Raw genomic sequence first — 17,212 nt, 5'->3', positions numbered from 1 at the left:
TACCTCTCCACACCAGTATCCAAACCCCTCCCCCAAGAAAAAATAAAATGCTCTAATTGTCTTTATTACTTTCAGACACTAGCCACCAAACACAGATGTTCACTATTGAGAATTAAAGGAAGGGTAAAGGTCACAGAGACCCAGATCAGCTTGATCCTTCTTTGGACTATTTGACCCCATTGTCTAGAATGGCCCTTATCTTTGAAGAAGAAAAGAATATTTATATTGCACATAAAAGTGAATGAAATCATTCAGTGGGCCCATTTCGTTGGTAGGGCTCAGGCCTGTGCCGTACCCACCCCTTCCCTAACCCTAACCCTAACCTAACCCCTTCTTAAAAACAGCAAAAGGGAAAGTGCGTGAAACAACCCATAAAACGAGTCAACTGTACTTCTGCCTCAAATCTTGGTAGTTTCCTATCTTTGGGAATCTCTGGCCAAAAGAATTCTCTTGAATGCAAGAGCCCTAAAACCTAAAAAGCAAACAAACAACAAAAAAACCTTTCCTGGGTTCCTTAACACATAGGACTCCCTTGGAAAAGAAAATTCACACTGGTAAATGTTTTTTTGTGGATGTTTTTGTAGTCCTGCTATTAGGGAATTCCCATATTGTGTGTGTGTGTGTGTGTGTGTGTGTGTGTGAGAGAGAGAGAGAGAGAGAGAGAGAGAGAGATAAAGCCCTAACTACAACCCCCCAAAAGGTCTCATACCTTGTTTCTGGTAGAATCATTTATCAATGAGGATAAGATATACACAAAATTCAACCTGGTCCAAGACTGATACTTTGATCTCAAAGTTAGCACTAGCACCTTTTGGGGGGGGCGGCAGCGGCGGGGGTTTTTGGTTAATGGAGCACTAAGATTTGGTTCGGTTTTACACTTGTTTTCTCTGCATTGATTGGCATTTTCCCAGCCATTTTGTACAACCCCTCCCCACCCCTTCCCAAACCTACAAGGGTGGACCGTTTCCCAGTAAAATCCACTGCTGTGTAGAAGCTATCTAATATCCTGTTTCCTTAGAAACTCAGATGATGGTCGCACTCACTTTGCCCACTTGAACAGCCACCGGCGCTTCCAGGTCATCAGGTGTTTCCGAGCTGCCCGGCCTCTACTTGCGCATCCGGACGCCAGGTTCTAGCGTTCAGGACCTGATGGTTCCCGCAGGGAGCGCTAGAACTCATTGGGGTGACTTGTGTCCGATTTGGGTCCGAGTTTCCCCAAAGACTTGCAAGCGTCCCTTCCACGCCTCTGTACCCCACTGCTCACGTGCCAGCTTTTCTCCAGTCATTTGATAAATGTCTGTACAAGAAGGAACATTTGACTGTTTCAGAGGTCAGATTCTGACCTCCCCAGAATATTCTACGCAAACACGCCCTGGACGTGTCCTCCTCCCGGTAAAACGCGTGGGCTAATGGCAGCTGACAGCCACATCCTTGAAACGTTTGCTAATACGTCAGCGAACAGGTACGTCCCGGACGTTGACTGGTGGTCCAGACACAGATGACTGCCAGGCCTGCCCTCCGAGCGGCCTGGACGGGTCACGCTTTGCTAAGTCCATTGGCTATTCTGCTGCTTTTTAAAAATTTTAAAGAGCATTTTTATGCAGAGGCCTCTCCCGGCAGCATGTGTGACCCCTATTTGAGTCTGGACGCCTCTCGACTGAGTCAGCTCCAGAAGGCTGCAGCCCGTCCGAGAGAAGGGAAAAAGCGAAAAGCAGCAGAGTGGGAAAGAACAAATAGGTTCCGAACAAATGGGCCAAAAATCGCCGCTTGACCTTGCTAGTTTGAGACCAGCGGCAGCGTAGAACGTGTTGAACTTGTGTGACAAAAAGGCTCCCTCAATCTCAGCATAAACAGTTTGAAAAAAAAAGAAAAAGGTTGCCCACGCCGCAGCCGTTTGCAAACTTGACCTCCAGGGCGCGGAGCGAAAAGCCTGACGCGCCGACCGCGCCCTGGGTAGTCGCTAGGCCCGGAGTTACGCCCCGGGGCGCCGCGGCGCGTGCGTGCGTGCGCGTGCGTAGGCGACCGCGCGTGCGCGCTCGTTGACACTCGGCCCTGACACCCGGAGAGCGTGCCTAGTCGCGGGCAGGGGCGCCGCGTGCGTGCGCTCCGGGCGGGCAGGGGCGGCTTACGCGCGATACGTACGCACGCAGACTGGGCCAGGGGTGTGAATGGCTCAGCGCTGGTGCCTAGTCTCCGCGTTGCTGTCCGCGGCTGCGTCCTGGAAACGTGGCGGTGGGAGTGCTCCAACCTGTGACTTGAGGGAGGGACCCGTGCCAAGAAAGTGGACCCGGGGAGACGTTTGACTGAACTCGCCCTCAGGAAGCGCTGGGATTATTTATGAGGCCTGATTTAAAAGTAGTGGCTGCCAGGGATGTGAAAAAGGAGCTCACCCCAAGCTATGAGAGAAGTTATAGTCGTAAGAATGCTGTTTATGACGGTATAAATCAGTGTGGAGCTTGTGATGAGAAATAACGGAGAGCATGAGTTTGGGATAGACACAAGAAAACAAAGTCAAGAAGGAAAATTGAGTTTTCGCCCTCTGTGTTCTGCCCCCGCGTAGTTCCTCCTTTCCAAGGCGCCCACGATTCCTGCGGGGAAGCTGGGGAGGGGTGAGCCCGCCCCGTGGCGGGGCGGGTCGGTTCGGGTCTTCCCCAAGTTGAAACGAAGCTTGTTAGAGGGCGAGGGAATACATGTAAATAAACAACTCAGAAGATTTATGGGAAGGAGTTCAACTTTATAGGACTGTATTTATAGAGCCATTGCTGGTTCACTTTTTAAATAGATTAATGGGAATCTAAAATTAATGGACTTGTGAGCTGCACATTTAATTTCTGAGGCTTCGACATGACAGACAACCGCCTTCGAAGTCCACGCACGGACGGCAGCCTGCGTCGGGAGTCATGAGCGCCCCCAAGAAGACACACGTCCCATCGGGCCAGTATATCTCTGGTGGCTCTAAGCTCTGGCTGCCCGGGGTCCCAGGGAAAGGACCCCATGGGGCTGTTTTTGCAAATGAAGAGAAACAATGTGGCCTCGTAAAAAAACAATCGGCTCTTCTTCCTCCTAGCATTATTTTTAATCAGGGGCCGTAAGCCGCTAATGCGGGCGGGCGAGCAGGTGGGCTTCTTGGCCACTGGAAGCCGCGCACCTGGGCTGGCTGCCTCCAGGTCACCTCCTCCAAGGTCACCCAGCGTCCCCGCGCTGGGCCTGTGGTCAGGGTCCACGGCCTAGCGGTTCCAGCTGCCGTTCTTTCCTTACTCCTTCTGCAGCCTGGTTAAGACAGTAACAAAAGGGCCGGCGAGGAGCTGTAACTAGCAGCCCAGGGCCATTTTGTTAGGCAAGGCTCTCTCTGGCTTCCTATCTTTCCTTCCCTCTCCTCAAGTTCCTTCCCCACATTCAGGCCCCTCAGGACCTTGAGTTCGGGGTGACTGTCTCAGATCCTTGTCAAATGGTGGTGGAAAGAGGAGGTGGTCTGGAATTTACCTATGGAATAATAGATGGAAGGTCTGTTTCTCCAGAGCTGGTGTTAACCCTTCAGTAGGAAAACTTGCCATAGGATATGGAAATTACTCATCACCGCCTTTGTATAATCCTAGTGGTAACCAACCCCTCACTCTCCAAAAGGCAAATGAAAAGGAAACTCAATGTAAAACATTTGAGCCAGAGACAAAGGCATATACCTATTTTCTTTCTAGATAAATGGATTGCATGCCCTCTTAATCACACTTCCCTTGTGTATTTTTTCTTCCTTCTACTTCCCTTCCCTTTTTGATTCACTCATTTATAATTCTAGCCATGATACCCCCCCCTTTTTAGTTAATAGGGAAGCCAAGAAGTGGAAAATCTCACATAAAGCAGATTCCATTGTCCTTTCTGTCTTTCCCTATAGGGAAGTCCAACTGGGAATGAGTCATCTGAAAAACAGAAAATTGATATGGGAGGCATATTATTAATTACCTGAGTGCCAACTATATGCTAAGCACTCTTCTAATCCAGGGTTTTCGAGATTTAACTTTGCCAGTTATCCTTAAATATATGCATGTTGCTGTTCCTGCTTTTTATAATTAAACTAGACAATGTTGGAAAGGACCTTAGGAGGCCCACATTTTACAGATAAAGACTTTGAGGTCCAAAGAGAAACAGTGACTCGTGCATACCGTTTAACAGCTTGGACGGATTTACTTTCCTAGCCTCAGGGAAGACACCCAAGCCTTGGGATGAAATACAGATTGAGAAGATGTTTGATCACTGCAGCCCATTAGGGCTGGGCTGCAGCCCATTAACCCAAATGAGAAAAGCTCTGGCTTCCCTGGGCATCTTCTGAGCCTAAGGTAGGAAACCTCCTAAGACAGCCTCTTTCCTCCTCTGGTCAAGGGAGCTTTTCCTCATTTGTTTATGGAAGGCCTTGCACTGCTGGTGAGGTCAGGGTTGGGTTCAGTCCTGAAATGAGCCAGTTAACTCCCCCAGATCCCAAGGTGTGGGGTGCAGGAGCCCATACCTGGCCCTGTGGGCTTCTGTCCTGCACCATCTCCGTCAAAGACATCATGGCAGAATGCCATCCCACCAGCAACATGAAGGGAGCATCATCTTTGACTTGGACCCAGAGGCCCTTCGTTCCTGGGACACGGACTCTTAATAACCTGGGAAGTAAGTAATTTGACAACCTCATTTTTTTAAAGGGCAATATAAACCAAGAGATGCAGTTAATGTGGCTTTTATTGCAAATCCAGCTAGAAATAGAGAGAAGAGTGTCAATTTGGAATTTTAATGAATCAAAAACACCTTCTAGTGAAAACAAAAGTGTCCATTTTTTCTGGGAGGCAAAATTTATTGTATTTATTGTAAGGAAAACACTGCCTGTGTTTCAATGATTGGGGGGGGACAAAAAGAAAAAAAATTCTTGGCCATAAATTGTTTCTGTCTGTAGAATTAAACAATATCTATACTCAAGAAACTGAAGATGAAAACACAACAAAAACACAACAATCTTTTTATTTATGTAAATCAGGTCAACACTGGACAATAAACCAATTTCTACCCATTACCATAACAGCTTGTCTATAAAGAACAGAAAAATTCAGATAGGATTCTACCTAGGGTCAAGCGGTTTGTTTTTTTTTTTTAACCACCCATTCACAGAGGTATAGATTCACAGATAAATAATCCCAAACTACCTGCTCACCATATTTACACATTCCCATTAAATTAAGCATAAATAAATATATACAAACTTAACATGGATACCCTCCAGAGCTCTTCTCGTGAAGAGTCAATAGATTGATATTTCTCGATTGTTGTCAAAAACAATGTTAGTGAATTAGAGACCAACTCAACAGAGGAGTCGATTTTGGCATTTCAAGAAGAATAGTGTTCATTCTACTTTTTAAAAGAAAACAAAACGAATTTTGTTATTTTTTTTTAACCTGATCATTTAACATACATCAGCACAGGAGGGGAAACACTGTTTGGGCTCTTGAGGCAACATCAGATTATTTCCTTTCCACAGAATGTATTACGCATACAGGATATCAAAATGTGAGGACAAACTCCCTATAAACACTCTAAGTAGGGACAAGTTGCCCTTTTAAGTAAGGCTTTGTACCGGAGAAACAGTGTGTAGATAAGTTTGGGGTATTTCAGGTTTTCCATTCGACCGAAGTTTTCATAGGATATAAAATAGTTGTTTGAGAAAAAGTGATTTCCTTGGCCAAAGAAAATAAAACAGCCAGGTCTTTGAAAGGTTCTTCAGTTCTTTATGTAGGGGTGGAGAAAGCTAAGGATATGGTGCCAGAGAGAAGGAAAAAAAAAAGCAAGCTAACTAGGGGAGAATCCTCACCCAGAACAGCCCTTTTTTTCTCTCTTTGCTTCCAGGAGAGCCACAATATGTGCAAGACGAGGCAGGACTGGACAGAGAATGGTCAGGAGACCTTTAGAACCTCCAAAGGAACTTGCAAAGTGGGAAGTGTGAGGGCAGCGCTGCCACGTCCTGACTCTTGCTTTCTACCTTTAGCTCTTTTGGTTTGGGACCGGGCACTTAGGAGTGGGCACGCGGCTTGGATACAGTGTCTTAAGAGTGCAGGGGTGGGGTGGGGGGAGAGCAGCAACTCACCTGTTTAGTTTGGAAACAAGACTCAAAGGGGCTTGCTTTAAACGTTTCCCTTGACTTAAAAGGCAAACTCTTGAGTTAATCCCACTGTTTATTGATTTATGGGCCCAAGGAAACCAAATCTTTTAATAACTCAATTATCAGATAAACGTAGCAGGCCTGGCTAACGAAAGCAAGGGGGCGGGGGTCGTACAGGAAAGGAGAAGTGGGGGAGGGAGAGGGGGCAGTGGGTTCTCTCCACGTTGCGTGGAGGCGGGGTGCGGGGGAGAGATGCTAAGCGCTCTGCTCTGCCCGGGCGCCAAAGGAACGCCCGGAGGAGGGCGAAGGGCGACGAAGGAGCCTGCGTAGCCCAGTAAGACAATTCCTACCCCATCACCCGCCTTTGGGAGCCTGAGGGTGGAGAGATTTCGTACCGGCAAAGGCGGGGGAAGCTTCCGATCCCCTGGACATTTCTAGGCCACTCGCCCTCGGGAAGCACGCGCCCGGGGCGGCCGCTGGCAGCAAGGGGCTCGGGCAGCGCTGAGACCCCTCCCGCCTGCAGCCCGCGGGGCGCCGCCCCATTACCTACTGGAGCACCGGGCTTTCTCGGTCGCCTTAGCCCTTAGGGTGAGACCGAGAGCGGGAAGGGCCCGCGCGGCCCGCGGCCCCTCCAGCGGCTGATTCTATGTCCTCAACACGACTGGGCGCGAGTGGCCCCCACGCTCTCGGGACCTGCACAGTAAGAGCAAGGCGCGTCCATCGCGTCTCTCGCACGTCACACGCGTGGGGCGCGTTGCCCTGCAAGGAAAGGAGACGATGGTTTTCAGTGCGGTTTCTCCCGGCCTTTGGCAATCAGAATACGTCTAATGCAAGCGGCCAGGCCCTCGGACAAAGGCGCAGGCTTCTGAGCTGGGAAGAGATGGAGTGTCTACACGCTCCCTGAGGTCTAGTTCCCGGCCTTTGCACTCCTGTCAACTCATCAATGGCTGAGCCCTCAACACCCAGAGGCCCCCAAAGAAGCTGACGTGGATGGGCTGGGGTCTGACATCAGCCATTGCTTGGGCCCTCCTGGTGGTCTGAAACCAGCTCCCTAACTCAGCCCCCCCATAAAAATGTCAGTGCAAAACTCATTAGGTTCCTAAATCCAACCCTCTAACCTCCCTCCTCCCCAGGCCAAGGCCCATGGGGCAGCAGACCTGAGAGTCCCCGTGGGTCCTAACTGTAAATCCTGCAGAACAAACCTCTGGATCTTTATATTCAAGGGATGCTGCAAAGGTCCTAATGCCTACTTTGTTTAAAGAGATGCGTTAGGGGCTTCCCTGGTGGCGCAGTGGTTGGGAGTCCGCCTGCCGATGCAGGGGACGCGGGTTCGTGCCCCGGTCCGGGAAGATCCCACATGCCGCGGAGCGGCTGGGCCCGTGAGCCATGGCCGCTGAGTCTGCGCATCCGGAGCCTGCGCTCCGCAACGGGAGAGGCCACAGCAATGAGAGGCCCGCGTACCACAAAAAAAAAAAAAGAAAAAAAAAAAAAAAAAAAAAAAGAGATGCGTTCATGCACACTCTATTTAGAGACCTAGGTCATCCACTCCTCCGCCCCTGGGGATTTCCCACTGCTTTGGGGATGGTGGGAACAATGGGTTTCAGATCTTATTTCAAGATAATGCTCAGGTGAAGCCCAAGAAAGGAGCAGGGCTGCCAGAAGTGAGAGATATTAAATGTATGAAACTTTATCCACTGGGAATAGTCCCAGTGTATCCAGACAGTAACATTCAAAGCTGAAATACATCTCCTTTCACTTTGCATTATTTCACCATTATTGCCAAAAACAAGTGCACGTCTGGGAGGGGAAAAAACGCCTCATTCATAAAGCATCTTGTAAGAAAGCAATTGTTGCTGAAACACGGGAGCTTGCACCACCCCCTCCCCGCGACCACTCGACCACTAGCAAAGCTGCTGCTTTCCCCACAATCACCAAAGAGCCCAAGGAAATGGAATCCGCTTTAAAGGCAAGGGAATAATGTTAAACTATTGGGCTCCAAGAACACTTACTCCTCTCCCCTAAAATTCATTTAGCAGCTCCCCACTTCCCCGGAATTCTGTGTTGAGGTATCTGTTAGCAACTAGACTCAAAGCTGTTTCAATCTCTTATTGGCCACTTTCTAAATTATTCCCTTTGAGCTTCTTTAAAGAAGTGCACCTGCAGAATTCTGACACACAGGCTGTGATTAAAAAGGGATCGGAATTTTTTTTTTCTCTGTACCTTATAGATTGTGTAGGAAGCCCAAGTCCTCTTTGAAGAAGCTCATAAACCATGCGGGCAAAGCTTTGGAAAACAGAAGAGAATGAAATGGTACATACCCCTCCGAAGGAATTACATACTAATCAACGTATTCATATTGTGTTTGGGTTTTACTATTGTTCTTAAAATTGGTAGATGACACATATGATAACAAATGCAAGATGCTCTGTAGGCAGATGCTGGCAAGGCTGGGAACTAGTAACGTTTCGGAAAAGAACTGATGAGGAGTCTGAATCAACTTATTTGTCCGGATTTTCCTCGGCCGGGCCGCGGGAGCCTCTCCTCGGCCAGCCGGCCCGAGAGCTGCAGCCACCGCCTGCGTCCCTGCGGGCCTCCCGCCCAGCCCGCCCTCGCCCTCCCTAATTAAGCAAACGGCCCGGAGTTGGGCCCCCTTGAGTTAAGGACACAGGGCGGGGCGGGGGCGGGGTCACCAAGGGGACCACAACAGCGCACCAGAGGGCTAACCACACGCCTTTTCATCCCGGAAGATTCCCGTGACAGCCGGAGGGAGGGAGGGCAACGTAGAAAAAGGGTGGCTGGGAGAGGGGCGAGGTGAGATGGAAGGGCGGGGACTGCCAGAGAGTTTCCTAAAAATATATTAAAAATTTAAAAAGTTCGTGCGTTTCAGTCAACCAGCTCTCAAAGCACTGACACCGACACGGTTTCTCCGATTTTCTTCCAATAAGTTAGAGTTTTCTCACGTTTAGTCTTATGTTTATTTTCCAAAGGGAAAAAAATTCATGGTTTTCTTTTTATTATCAGTATTACTAAGCTCGAAAGAACCGAAGTGGAAAATCCGGACGGTTGTCTCCAAGTGTATCTTGAAATAGACACTGAGAACCGATACTGTTGCTCCGTGGTACGCCTCAAGTTTTTTTTTTTTAAGTTATTTAGCTTTGTTTTTTTTTTTTTAACTTTGATTGTATGTGTATTCTACCTAATATAATTCTTCCAAAGCCAATCCAATATTTTTAGAGCTAAAATTAAAATTTTTTCTGTTTTCCTTTTGTATTTAAAACATTTTTCCTTTTTTTTTTTTTTTTTAATTTTTCATTTCCTGTGTTTCTCCTCCTTGTCGCCAGTTTTACTACCTGGGCCTTCCCCAGACGTGTGCCTGTTAGTGGTGGTGTTGTTCAAGAACATCTTGTCCATGCCTTTGAGCGCCTCGGTGAGATAGTTCTGCAGGGCCGTGAGCGCGGCGCAAATGGCGGGGGCGCCGAAGCCATGCGTGATGAGGCTGAAGTGCGTGAGGCAGCTCTGGATCCCCGGCTCCAGGATGGGGCTGGGCCGGCTGTTTCCGATCGGCGTCCGGTCCTGAGCCAGCAGATCCGTAAATTCTTTACAAAGTTGCCTGCAAAGGGGCGGGAGAGGAACAACAACAATAAGAAAGCAAAACAACAACAACAAAAAAAAAAACCACCCTCAGTGTCGTTGTCATTGACATTCTAAAGGAGACGCTCACAAGAGCCCAGGGGCGCCCAGTCACGGGAGAGCCGGAGAGCGAGGCTAATGTGGGCGATTCCGCTCTGTTTCCTTTCCCAGCGTTCTCCCTTCTAGAGCAGCTGGGACTGGAAGGAAAGCGGGGGTGGGGATTTTAGGCACCTCTTCCATCCCAAAGCCTGGCCTCTCCCCCCACCCCCCGCCCGTCTTTCCCCCTTCATTCCAGGACTGCATAAACCCCGCTTTGGGAAATGTGCTAGGCTTTAGCGTTTGATTTGCAATCTTCAGTAACTTTTAGCTCTTACCTGACAGTTCCTCTAAAAGCCCTTTCCCCCTCCTCTCCCCTGCCTCTCCAACCTCTTGGTGATCAGACTCAAAAAGCCGGGAAGGAGTTAGGGCCCTGGGCCACAAGGCCTGTCCCTGGCACAGAAGCAGATTGCTGGAGCCTTGCGTGGCCCAGGGCAATCAACTGTTTATTCCAGGAGAGAATGCCGATTCCATTCAAAGCAAAAAGCTGTTCACCTGCAGCATTTGAGAAGGGAAGTATTCCCACCACCACCACCCCTTTTCCCCTTCCTTTTAAAGTACAGGCTACCGAAGATCTTTGTACAACAATATTGTTGTCCATATAAAAGGATTCCCACATTGTTTAAATAAAACCTAAAGGTAGATGGTTAAGACTCCAGGGAGGGTAGATTTTTATTGTTGAAGGTTTTTATTTCAAGGCACTGACAATTTAGAGGAATCTCCCAGCCTTAGAAATCCTGCGTGCCTAACTATGGACTAAACTTATTTGAGAAATTTTTAATATAGGAGGTGGACAAAAGGATTTTAGCCCTGAAGGTCCAGTGGCTTGGTTCACCTTGTAGTCAGAAGTATGGCATCCCAAAGGTCATAGCCTTTCACAGGCTGGCAGACTTCTGCCAGCCTGCCTCCACCTGGTCTCCAGGGTGGTGAGAAAAGAAAAACTACAGAACGCCAATCACAGGCCTCCCTGGGATAGTCTGACACTTGGTGACACCTGGCCTGGCCAACAGGTGAATAGGGCAGACACCTGGAGGCCCACATCAGTGACCCTGGGGCACCTTTTCCCAGGGGATTACTCCCAGGAGGAGAAATGGAATACCTCCTCCCCAGCCTGCAGCAGCCAGAAAAGGTGTTTGGTTTTAAGGCTGATGGGTAGAGGACACTACCAGGAATCCTCTCACTACTCGTTTCTCTGTTCAAAATGCATACATACATCCTCCCAACCAGGAAGAAACGGGTAACAGTTCTGACCTAAATAGGGCAGCTCTTAAGTCAGACATACCTCAGGATCATCTGTGGGGTTCAAAGACACACATCCAGGCCTCCACCCTCACTGATTCCCACTCAGGGAGCCTGGGGCTAGGTCCACAAATAATTACCTTGAAAATGCTCCCCAGCTGATTCTGATACTCCCCCCAGGTTAAGAAGTGCTGCTGGCCTTAAGAGAAGCCACAAGCACTCCTTAGGGAAACCACAGAGTTGTTTGTGGAATCCTGTCATCTAATTTAGCCACTTTAGTTTTATTTTTTCCCCAAAGTACCTTTACTCTTTTATAAAGCACCAACAGTTCCCCTGCCACTAGCCACCAGGGCAAGGGGTAAGAGGGCGATTTACTGATAAAGATCTATTATATCGCTAGCTGGTACATCAGAGGAAAGCCTTCTAAAAAGACGGTGGGTGCCAGGTTTTGATCGTTGGAAGAGATGGTTAAAGGCTTTCCTGAAGTTTGTACTCATTACCAAAGTGCCAAAAAGGAAATGCTGAACTGAGGAGAACAAATGCTTAGAGTCAAACATTTTAAATCTTCAAAGCCCAAACCAGGGTCTGTAAGCAATTAAAGTTCTGGGACATTAATATTTTTTGACCCTGCGGAAAGGGGCAATCAAATTCCAATCACGTTTCAAAAACATCTGGACAAATTTGAGCAAATGATTTTTCAGCCTTCCATATATTTCTTTAAATTACGCTGTCAACAGAACAAACCGCGTCCTCCAGCACTAAATAAATGAGCGCCGCTGTTTGGGCCGCGCCCGCGAGAGAAACGTGCGGGCGCACGCAGCGCCGCCCACTGCAGGCCTGAGCCGGCCATAAAACACCAGCAATATGACATCGAAGCCAAAGACAGGAGTAAATCAAATAAATAGAAAACCCACTGTAAAAGTTCAAATGAGCTCTAGACCTAAATTTAGCCAAAGATTTACTATTTTCCCCTCTAGAGTTGTAGTAAATTTTACGTCTGTGGAAGATGCCAAACAGCAACGTTGGAAAGAGAGTAATTAGAGCTGCGGGTAGAGATGGGTGAACGTGGGTGACATATAGACACCCTGAGCGAGCACGCGTGGCTGTGTGGATAAGACAGGGAGATGTGGACCCCACGGAGAAATATGCATCCAGGGATGCAGGAAATAACTGGAACAGGGACCCAACCGGAAAAGGTCTGCCTGCCATCCCCAGGGTTGGGGATGTGAATTGTAAAAAGCCTGGATTCGGATTAATAAAGCCATCCCTCTCAGAAACTAGGAAATAGAGAAAACACACAAATACGAAGTCCATAATCAACGCTGAGGGGTGGGTGCGGAGGGGGGCGGAGGGGGGAGGGTTCCCTAGCCAGCCATCCACGGGCTTTCCACCACTGAGCTGCTTCCCTGCCCCACCGAGGAAGTCTGCGCTGCCGCTCCCACCGCCTCCCCCCAAGCGAGGCGGCTCCGCAGGTTGGGAGTCTGGGATGAGGACCACGAGTCCAGGACACTCACTTGGTGGCCAGCAGCATATTCTTCCGGGAGTGCAGGTCACTGGGGTCCGTGTGCTGCCGGTTCAAATACTCAGAAACAGCTTTGGCGGGAAACTCCGTTTCGCAAATGTACCCAAAATCCCGAGCTAAGTGAACAGCCTCTCCTGAAAAGACAACCGCAGAGGAAATAATCAGCAGCCAGTCCCTGACCATCCCAAGGGCAGGAGGCGTTTCCTGGTCAATTCTGTTATTATTTACAAAAGAGGCCAACTGTTAAGGGTTAATAGCAAAGATGAGACAGATGCCCAAACTAAACATGGTTCTCAGACCGTAATTGACGTTGATGGAACAAACTTTGTTCCTGCCGCTCTTTCCAGCCTCTCCCTGATCATCCTTCCAGCCAAGTCCTAGCTAGACATCCCCTGAACAGCTTCAGGTCTCCCACACCCCATGCTTTGTCTTAAGGGAAAGGTGGTCAGGCATTCAGGAACTACCTTACAATTGCACCTAGATAGACAGTGAGCTGGATAGTCAAGCCAGAGTCCCCCTTTCTTTTTTAAAGCATCTGTTACACCTGCTTTAAATAAAATTTAAAAGTCTTCCTATCTTTTGTATCTTCCTATAATAACTAATATATACAAATATAGATGCCTGTGTGTCTATGTCCACATATATTAAAGAATATGTAAATCGTATATGGATCCGTTTCTATCCAGCAATGAAATATTTAATCTCCTTGTCAGTTTCCTGCCAGTTAGGTTTCAGGTTTCTCCTCTTCAGAGGTTCCTGCCATCATTCTCTTACTTAAGGACTTTCTACTGCACAAATGTGACACAGCAGCTATAGAAAACCTGGACAGCTGAAAGATTCCTTAACTTATGTGGAAGCCCCTTTCGAATAAAGCATTATTGCCCTTTAAAGCACAGCCTTTGGGGTTCAAGGGAAGATCCCGACATGAAAAAGAGATATGTTGAATTATCCCATAGCTATGTTATTTTAAGGAGCATGACTTACTTTTAATCATCATTAGCATAGTAACCAGACTTCAGGTAGAGTGCTTACAACAACTCATAACACTGAAAACTGCCAAATGAATATTGGCATTTCAGTGCGTTTTCCAGTTTCCTTCCTTTTCCACCTAAATCCGTCTTGGGCTGAAATTACTTTGACTGCTTTTCAAAATGAAGATTGTGATATTAGCAATGCCTTAAAGGGCAAAAAGTAAAAACCCCAGGCTAAGAGTCAACCACTAATAAATGTGGTCCAGAAATTTAGTGACCGCTGTCCCTGGGGGTAAGTTTGGGCCAGGCAACTTTGCCTTAAAGATAGCAAAGTGCATTGCCTGTAAATGTGATGACTTTATGGTTGCTGCCTAAATATTCTAAGATCCCCTCCTCTAAAAACTAACTCCCCACAGGAGTGTCATAATATCATATCCATAAAAATAGAAGAAAAAACCAAGACCTACATGTTAGACTCTAGAGAAAATTCTACAACTTCCTCCATTAGGTCCATCTGGCTCTATTTCCTATCCCTTCCACATCCCACAGATTCAAATGCAGATCCTCTTGTTCTAGACTGTGGAGAAGATCCTGTTTATTACATACCATAAATATCATCCGCAATCCCAAAATGATGAGCAAATTAGAGTGTGCTTGTTATAAGTATGGGCCTTTAAATTCACAGCTGAAGATCATACGCGACTCCCCTCCATGTTTCCTCACTCCCCACCCCATCTTTTTCCTAGGTCACTGATCTTATAAAGCTGTATTTCAATAACAATAAGTCCCAGGTAATCAGCAGGAGATAGGGGCCCTGAGAGTGACACGAGTTTTAAAATAACCATTAGAGGTCATGAATGCAATAATAGTTTCATAAATCGACTGTGTTTTCTACTACTAACGACTCACAGGTAAAATCTGGGAAGGAGAAGGGGTATAGAATACATTGCTTCTTACAGAGTTACTGTTGCAGGAGTTCATACAGAGGGTGTTTCAGGCACCATGTCCTGCACCTGGCGGCAGAGACGACCCCTACACTGGCTTGGAGACTAGACCTGAGCACTCTCCAGAGCTCAGGGACCCTTGCATTGTCCCTTGGCCTCTGGACAATTGCCGCTCCCTCTAAGTAAAAGGACCTTTGAACTTCTCTCAAGCAATCGCTTGACATCCAACTCAAAAGGGCACAACAATTGCAATGATTTCCAGTTAATCATAAAACATGTAAAATGTCAGCCTTCAGCCGACAGTTAAGCTCCACCACTTCGTGAAATGGCCAAACGTCTTGCTTACCTTCCACCAGGGAGGTGAGTAACGTGACATTTGCTGCCTTGCGCCTGCCCGCGGGTAAATTCAAACCGATTTTTTCTAGCCTTTCTCGCAAAGATCTCCCCCCATTTTTCGATTTGGCTCTGAAATTGCAAGAATTAACATTCTGATTAACCTCAGAGTGTTCCTGAAACAAAGTTTAGACTTAGCAATCTAAAGCCCAGTGGAGCTTGAAGAGGTTTTAACTTGAGGTTAGCACTTTTTTTTTTTCTTCCTTTTGGTTATTTGCTGATAGTTTGCTGAGGTTTGCTTAATTTCTGCAATACAGAGCATAAAAAAAAAATTGAGTCGTTTACTTTTTTTATCTGGTGAGGAAAAAAAAAAAAGATACCAGATGGGAATAATTAGGGTGTAGGTTGTCGGTCCAGAGAAGGTAGAAGTTGCACATTCACAAGCCCAGCTCTTTCCTTGTCATGGAGCCAGTGAGGTGAGCAGAAACCGGGCAAGTACAACCTTGCCAAAAAAAGGGAAAGAACTGTGTGGTCCAGAAAGGAGAAGGCTTGGCCTGAAACAGATGGGCTTTGAGAGGAAGAGGTCAAGAGTTGCTATAAAATGGAATTGGGTTAAAGGGGGAAGGACACTAATGACGATGGTCATAATAACACTAAAACTAGCATTAGAGAGAGTTTAGTTATGTGATAAGCACTTTATATTGATTATCTCACTTAATCGCATAGTAAGTTTCATACACCCACCATCAATGCCCAGGGGTGACTGAAAGAAACTTCCACATTGTGGGGCTCAAAGGACTCAGTTGAAAACTGAACTACAAAGTAGACCAGAGCAAAAGGACTCAAAGTGAGAAAAGTCTGTGGGTCACACCCTTACTGCTTCCCAACAACCCTCCTTTATGTGCTAAGGTCTGAGCAAAACTACAAGAAGTAAACAGTTACTCTGACCTCTCTTGCTGTACTGTTCACCCAGCCACTCTTAGGAAAGAAAGGGACTTTCAACCCCCTTGAAAAATTCATCTCATGCAATGTCACTTTCATATCAGGGACACTAACCAAAGGGTTCAGGCGTTAGCAGGGACTTTGGGGGAGGCGTTGAATCTTAAGATAAAAGCCACCTCCTTCCCCAGTTTCCACAAGGAGTCTATAAGATTGTCTTTCTCCAATATCGGGGAGCATATGAACGGCCCCAAGGAATAATTGTCAATACTTCTAAAGTGGTGTCACTGTTATTACTGGTGGTGGTACTGAAGAAAGGAAGTCACACCAGTCTAGAACAGAGCTTTACAAACTGCGGGGCACAATGCATTAGTGGGACTGGACAAACTTAGTCGGCCGCCAAGTGCACTTTCAAACAAAGTAGAGATCAGAGTACATTGCAGGTACGAAAGGGGTTGCTCCATGAAACTCCTGTTTTAGGTAAGTTTAGGTTGTGGGTCCCATTCAAGGTAGAGAATGCCCCGAAGGGTCCTGGGGATGGGAAGAGGGGCGCCAGGTGCCGGGCAGTGAAAGTGGAAGGTTCCCAGGCCCGCAAGGTGAGCGGAAGGGCGAGGCGGAGCGTGCGGGGGCGCGCGGAGCCCTTGGCGTCCGCTGCACGCACTTAGGGATCCGGTTGCTAGGCAACCGCGCAGTATAAAAAGTGGTTGATACGGGGGGTTACCTTCTGAGGACGCCGCCGAGGAGAGACGCATTGAGGCATTCGGGGGGCGACAGCCGTCTCTGAACTTCCCCCACAGTTACTTTGTATTTTGAAGTTGAACTGAGCAGAGACAAACGGCCAGGGACCGAGCAAAACACCTCACCGGTGTTGACAGACATGCCTCCCAGGAAGCCATCTTTATTCATCATCAGAGAAGTCACAGATTTGGGAGGAACCGGAACTAGAGAGGGAGAAAAAAAAAAAAAAAAAAGCCATAAAGGTGACCGGGTTTCGATCCTGGTGACCGGCCGATAGAATGTGTCGCTGAGTGCGCGGGGGCGAGGCCACAGGGCAGGAGCCAAGCGGAAAGCTGCAGTAGGAAGTGTTTGTTCCCGTGGTTCTGCGGTGCGTTCAGAGCACTGTGTACAAACAAATGCAAAAGCCATCATTCCTCTGGAAACTTACCCCATGCGTGTGGACATGTGAGAGTCGCTTGCCACTGTCCCGCTCACTACACAAATCAAGAAAAACAAGCAACCCAGAGTTTGGATTGTGCTGTGAAACCTGGCAAATTCGATTCCATCACGTGCTGGCTGTGTGACCTTAAACATCTCACTAAACTTCTCTGAATCTTAGTGTCCTGATAATCACATTTGGTGCTGAAGCCTGAAGGTGATCACCCCTATCAATGATATAAAATAGTAATACCAATGG

General features: G+C 47.6%; 1 protein-coding gene across 5 annotated transcripts in view; it reads right to left on the bottom strand.

The window, feature by feature from the left end:
• Positions 1 to 4,974: 4,974 nt before the first annotated feature.
• Positions 4,975 to 17,212, bottom strand: part of TFAP2B (transcription factor AP-2 beta) — a 29,048-nt gene continuing 16,810 nt past the window's right edge. For 3 of the 5 annotated variants that reach the window (XM_032650371.1, XM_032650370.1, XM_032650369.1), the window contains 5 exons: positions 16,520 to 16,739; positions 14,873 to 14,991; positions 12,604 to 12,745; positions 9,475 to 9,734; positions 7,635 to 8,407 (listed from right to left, as the gene is read on the bottom strand). In XM_032650371.1, the coding sequence (XP_032506262.1) occupies positions 8,346 to 8,407; positions 9,475 to 9,734; positions 12,604 to 12,745; positions 14,873 to 14,991; positions 16,520 to 16,739 (803 nt within the window). In that variant the 3' untranslated portion in view covers positions 7,635 to 8,345. Of the gene's footprint in view, positions 6,884 to 7,634; positions 8,408 to 9,282; positions 9,735 to 12,603; positions 12,746 to 14,872; positions 14,992 to 16,519; positions 16,740 to 17,212 lie in introns of those variants that run through there. The other 2 variants (XM_032650368.1, XM_032650372.1) reach the window with 2 other exon arrangements.

Source organism: Phocoena sinus, chromosome 11 (genome assembly GCF_008692025.1).
Source record: "Phocoena sinus isolate mPhoSin1 chromosome 11, mPhoSin1.pri, whole genome shotgun sequence".
In the NCBI taxonomy this organism is placed as follows: Eukaryota; Metazoa; Chordata; class Mammalia; order Artiodactyla; family Phocoenidae; genus Phocoena; species Phocoena sinus.
Note: the sequence above shows the minus strand (reverse complement) of the source record. Positions and strands in the feature narration are given on the sequence as shown.